General features: G+C 42.0%; 1 protein-coding gene across 1 annotated transcript; it reads left to right on the top strand.

Annotated features, from left to right (window-relative positions):
• Nucleotides 1-668: 668 nt before the first annotated feature.
• LOC112551678 (olfactory receptor 1052-like) lies at nucleotides 669-1,607 on the top strand. The gene has a single exon (XM_025213889.1). It carries the CDS (start codon nucleotides 669-671, stop codon nucleotides 1,605-1,607), a length of 939 nt encoding a protein of 312 aa, XP_025069674.1.
• Nucleotides 1,608-6,007: the final 4,400 nt, after the last annotated feature.

The raw sequence follows: 6,007 nt of genomic DNA, 5'->3' as shown, positions 1-6,007 counted from the left end.
TTAGTGGTAGCACACAGGCCCTATAGCCCACAGAATAGGACTGATATATTCTGTAGTTTAGCCAAACACTTCCCCGACCTACGATACTACTAAAAACTACATTTAGGCTACAACTGAAATGTAAAAACACCTTTAAAGTTGAAAGGATGTTCAGTCTTCATACTATATTTGGTCCCCAACATCTCTGGAAAAGCCAATCCAGAGATAAAATACTTTCACTATGTTCTTCCATAAAGCCTTATAAGGCTGGCTGGAAATGACAATTTCCTTTATTTTTTCATTGTTCATTCATTTTAATTGTCCTTATCCATCACATACTTAGTCTAATCTTCAGGTCTACACAGAAACAATACTGACAGCATCTCCATCATCTGCACAGTTTTATACAGTTTTATCTCCACCTTTGTGATCTTAATCTTAATGGATTTTTTATTTCTAGGTTGAAAGAGAAGAAGCAAAAACACCTGTCTCTCAGCTTGCTTTTATACTTCCTTGCGAAATCAGTCACTGCTCTTAGGCATTCCATGTTGTCTATTATAAATTAAATGTTGATGCTTTCACCAACATATTTAACTGATTTTAAATGTGCATGACAATCCATTCTAGACCCCACATATCTCCAAGATTAACTTTAAAATCCCACTTCATTACCACACAGAGTCAGAAAAATGGCTGGTGAAAACTTCACTATGGTGTCTGGGTTCATCCTCCAGGGATTTTCGGCTCATCCAGAGATGCAAGATGCTATCTTTGGGGTATTACTGGTAATCTATGTCATCACACTGGTGGGGAATCTTGGGATGATCGTTTTAATCAGTATTGACCCCCGACTTCACACCCCCATGTACTTCTTCCTCTGTCAGCTATCTTGTGTAGAAATCTGTCATTCTTCCAATATCATCCCCAAAGCATTGGAGAATTTACTGTGGGGAAGTAAGTACATTTCTGTTGCTGAATGCTTTATACAGATGTATATCTTTACTGTTTGCTCTTCCTCTGAATGCTTCTTCTTGTCACTGATGGCTTATGACCGCTACATAGCTATCTGTAACCCCTTGCTCTACACGGTTGTGATGTCTTCCAAACAATGTCTCAAGCTGGCCACCGCATTGCATGTCACAGCCTTTATCTATTCAATACTGCATGGTGCCTGGATAAGAAGTTTATCTTTTTGCCACACCAATGTTATTGATCACTTTTTCTGTGAAATACCCTCTCTTCTTAAGCTCTCCTGCTCTAACACCCACAGGTATGAAGTTGTGTTGCTTTTTACTGCTATATTACATATAGTAGGCTCCAATCTGATAATCATGGGCTCCTATGCTTACATCCTGTCCACCATCCTGCGGATGCGATCTGCTGAAGGCAGGAAAAAAACATTTTCTACCTGTGCCTCTCACCTGACAGATGTCATTGCATTCTACGGAACTGGGGCCTGCGCATACTTACAGTCCCGTACAGAGAATTCACAAGAACAGGACAAAATGGCCTCTATGTTCTACACAGTAGTGACCCCAATGTTGAACCCTTTGATCTACAGCCTAAGGAACAAAGAGGTGAAGGATGCTCTGAGGAGAGTGATGTGTAGAAAAATGTTTGAAAAATGATTGTCAAAACTCCTGATCATCTACAAAACCAGAGGTAGCCTCTGTGTGGGGCACACAGCAGACTGGGCAGGGAAACCAGGGCAGGTATTTGATGCAAAGGAAGAGGTTTGAAGTGGTACTCAAGGAGGGATCAGGTTTAATTTGTGATACATCTGCAAAAAAAAAAAGCAAAAAAAAGCTGTTCTCCACTGTATAAAACTGTGCAGATGATGGAGATGCTGTCAGTATTGTTTCTGTGTAGACCTGAAGATTAGACTAAGTATGTGATGGATAAGGACAATTAAAATGAATGAACAATGAAAAAATAAAGGAAATTGTCATTTCCAGCCAGCCTTATAAGGCTTTATGGAAGAACATAGTGAAAGTATTTTATCTCTGGATTGGCTTTTCCAGAGATGTTGGGGACCGAATATAGTATGAAGACTGAACATCCTTTCACCTTTAAAGGTGTTTTTACATTTCAGTTGTAGCCTAAATGTAGTTTTTAGTAGTATCGTAGGTCGGGGAAGTGTTTGGCTAAACTACAGAATATATCAGTCCTATTCTGTGGGCTATAGGGCCTGTGTGCTACCACTAAATGTCACCTGTATAATCAGGGTGAAAATTAGAAACCCAGTTTGGACCGGGCATCTCTAGTCCCCGCTTTACTCATCAGCAGCAGCTTCAGAGGAAGTAGGAAGACCTGTGGCTTAAGTCAGAAGTTCTCATGGAGGTCTGACCCAACCTTGTTGTTAAGATCTGAAAGTTCAAGTGTGTGCACGAGTTAAATCCAGTGTAAACCCTCCAACTAGTGTAACCCTGGAGGTGGTGCTACCCGCAGCCACGTCGAAACTGTTGGGATCCTGGGGTACCAATAGGTCTCAGTCAACTCCCACTTCATCTATAAGCTGGGAGCCACCACTCAGTGGAGTGCTTTCCTGTGGTTCTCCCCACACCAGACAACACACTAAATGACTATTTGCAATCATTTATTATTTACAATAGTAACTGAGAAATTATCAGATGCAATATCACATAGATAACAAACACAATATTTTCAATGAGCTCGATAATAATCTATACCAGGAGACAGAAGCAAATACTTATCATACAGCAAAAGCAATTATGTTATCAAATTTAGCATGCAGGCAACTTATAAGATCCCCACAGAATCACTCTGCGTTGGACATGTACAGAGGAATATATTTCATACACAGTAAAGATCCATCAGTATTTTGGGAGCTCATTATCGCTCTACTTTATAAATTTCCTCCCGTTGTTTCTGTTTCTCTCTGTTTTGTCCTGTATTAAATGCTTCTCAGTATAGCCTGCAACAACCTACTTGCACATTTCTTTGTGTAATTGCACATGTAGAGAGCATGAACATTACTCTAGTGTGAATTTAGCATGATGACACATGCCTTTACTGAAATCCATATACTCTGAGAGAGCACCGCTTACTACCTAGACATAGAAAAAAATACTATGGACAAAAAAAAGTCATATTTACAGCGTGTCCTCAAAATATTCCCTAACAGAGATGCTCCCTCAAAATTTAGCCATTTCTCTGAGACAGCCTGGTTACTTAATTCATAAATACCACTATGGATTGCGGGAAGGAGTTGCGGGAGGATGGCCTCAGATTGCAGTTTCCACCTTTAGGTTAGGTTAGACCGGATCGCTCACGGTATTCTACAATCTCCTGTATAGGTAGAAATCATTGTGTTCATTAGGAAGCTCAGTTTACTAGCAAATCACAATGCCTACTTTCCCTTCAAAGGATAGATTCTCAGGGCTTTCTGAAGGGAAATTCCTGATGCCAATGTTTCCTTATTCTTCTAGTGGTTAGTGGAAAGGGGAAAATCTGTTTTTCTGTGTCATCTTAGAAAGGATTTGGACCCACATCTCAAAAAAGCTACTTAACAGTATCAGGGGACACTACCCTTGTCCCTTCTTGATGAAGCTGGCCACTAGTTAACCAACAATGCAAGAATCATGGGACCAGGAGGAAAGCACACAGGAGAGATTTCATCTGTGTCTTAATGTTTTGAGCACTCCACAAGGATGGATGGAAGGAGATCTGGGTTCTGTTCTTTACTACCAGGTTTACTTATTTTCTTAACCAAGGAGTTGCCTACTGTGAGATGCATAAACAGAGTTGTGGACCAACAATACAACCAATACCTCTGCAGTGCACTGGGCAGAGCAGAACCTGACAGAGGAGAGTCCTGATTTCCATTCCCTGATGTCAGAATTTGCTGCGTGGAACTAAAAAAAGTGCATGGGTACAGCTAGGAACGTTAACAGGACAATCCAGAAAACCTGAACACTGATCTGCAAGCCACCTGGAACTACTGAGCGGGAAAGTCCAAGCTTATTAGTATGTTTGAAAATCTGCCCTTTCAAGAGACTACATGCCTGAGCCAGGGCTGCAGGAAGACACTTCCATTGTCTCAGGAATTAAAATCCATAGTGTCAATGTGCAGCTCAGAACACAAGGTTCATGGATTGGACTGAAAAGGAGAGGACAAAACGTAGGATCTGACACTTTTGTCCTCTCTTCTTTAGAGCCCTCAGCAGAGAGAGGGTCATAGGGAGAGCTGATCACATACAGACCAATACTGAAGCTCTCCTTTCAAAGTTTAGTGTCCTAATTACTAGGCCATAGAGTCAGTCCCCCCTTGGAAAATGTTTTTCTTACCCCATGACTTGCATTTTTGGTTTCATTGTGGCATTGCTTCAACAGAAGCAGTAAGATTATCACCGAGTATCACCAAAGATACTGTCAGGGGAGACATAACTTCCCTAGTGATTTGTCCAAGTTTCCACTTCTTATAAGCTTCCTTTTTCTGGTTGAGTTTACTAAAGAGTTACCTGCTAAGCCAAGCTTCACTCTCAGTAACTCTTCTTTGAAGTATACAAGCCTTACTCAGAGTGCAGGAATAAACCCTCTTTGACCATGGGATGATGTTCCAAAAAGATGAATTTCTGGGAAGAGATAGGATCCACCTCAGAAAGAGAGGGAAGAGTTTATTTGCAGATGGGCTTGCTAACCTAACGGCTTTAAATTAGGTTCACCATGGGGCTTTAAATTAGGTTCACCAGGGGGTGGAGATGAAAGGACTGATCTAAGTGGGGAGGTGGCTGACCTGAAGGAAGAGCAAGTAGGAGGGAGCAACAGAGGAGGTGTTCTCATTATTCCTGAGAAATCACGGCAATCAACTGGTTACCTTAGGTGCTTATAGTGTGCACAGCCTGGGAAACAAGCAAGAAGAACTGGAAGTCCCTGCACAGTTATGGAACTATGATGTGATCAGAATAACAGAGCCATGGTGGGATAGATTACATGATCGGAGCACTGTCATACATGGGTATAAACTGTTCAAGAAGGGCAGGCAGGGGAGAAGAGGAGGAGGAGGAGTTGCATTGTATGTAAAAGAGCCATATTATTGCTCAGAGCTCCATTATGAAATTGGAGATAGGCCTGTTGAAAGTCTCCGAGTTAAGGTCAGAGGAGAGAACAGCATGGGTGATGTCATGCTGGGGGACTGATATAGACCATCAGACCAGGAGGAAGTGATGGATGAGGTTTTCTTCCAGCATCTAGCAGATGTTTCCCTTTCACAGACCCTGGTTCTCATGGGGGACTTCAATCACCCTGATATCTGCTGGGTTTGCAATACAGCAGTATGTAGGCAATCCAGCGAGTTTTTGGACAAGGACAACTTCCTGGTGCAAGTGCTGGAGAAGCCAATTATGGGCAATCCTCTTTTTGACCTCTTGCTCACAAGCAGGGAAGAATTGTTTGGAAATGTACTCGTAGATGCCAACTTGGGCAGCAGCAACCATGAGATGACTGAGTTCAGGATCCTGAGGAAAGGAAGGATGGAGAGCAGCAGAGTAAGAACCCTGGACTTCAGAAAACGCAGACTTTTATCGATGGGCAGGATCCCCTGAAAGGCCAGTCTGAGAGGGAGAAGGATCCAGGAGAGTTGGCTGTACTTGAAAGAAACCTTAATAAGAGTGAAGGAACAAACCATCCCCATGTGCAGGAAGACTAGTATGTATGGCAGAAGACCAGCTTGGCTTAGCAGAGAAATCTTCAGTAAATTAAATCACAAAAAGGAAGCTTATAAGAAGTGGAAACTTGTACAAACAACTAGGGAGGAGTATAACAGTATCGCTTGGGCATGCAGGGATGAAGTCGGGAAGCCCAAAGCACAATTACAGTTTTAGCTAGCAAGGGATGTGAAAGGTAACAAGAAGGGTTTCTATTCATATGTCAGTAACAAGAGGAAGATCATGGAAAGTGTGAGTCTATTACTGAATGGGGAATGCAACCTAGTGACAGAAGATGCAGAAAATGCTGAAGTACTCAATTTCTTTTTACCTCGGTCTTCACAGGCATGGTCAACCCCAGG

This window comes from Alligator sinensis, unplaced genomic scaffold, assembly GCF_000455745.1.
Source record: "Alligator sinensis unplaced genomic scaffold, ASM45574v1 scaffold1_1, whole genome shotgun sequence".
NCBI classification, from domain to species: Eukaryota; Metazoa; Chordata; order Crocodylia; family Alligatoridae; genus Alligator; species Alligator sinensis.
The sequence above is the reverse complement of the archived record's forward strand: the minus strand, read 5'-3'. Positions and strand labels throughout refer to the sequence as shown.

What these genes read in the sequence shown, in the direction of transcription:
- LOC112551678 (XM_025213889.1), top strand. Translation starts at nt 669, where the DNA reads ATGGCTGGTGAAAACTTCACTATGGTGTCTGGGTTCATCCTCCAGGGA.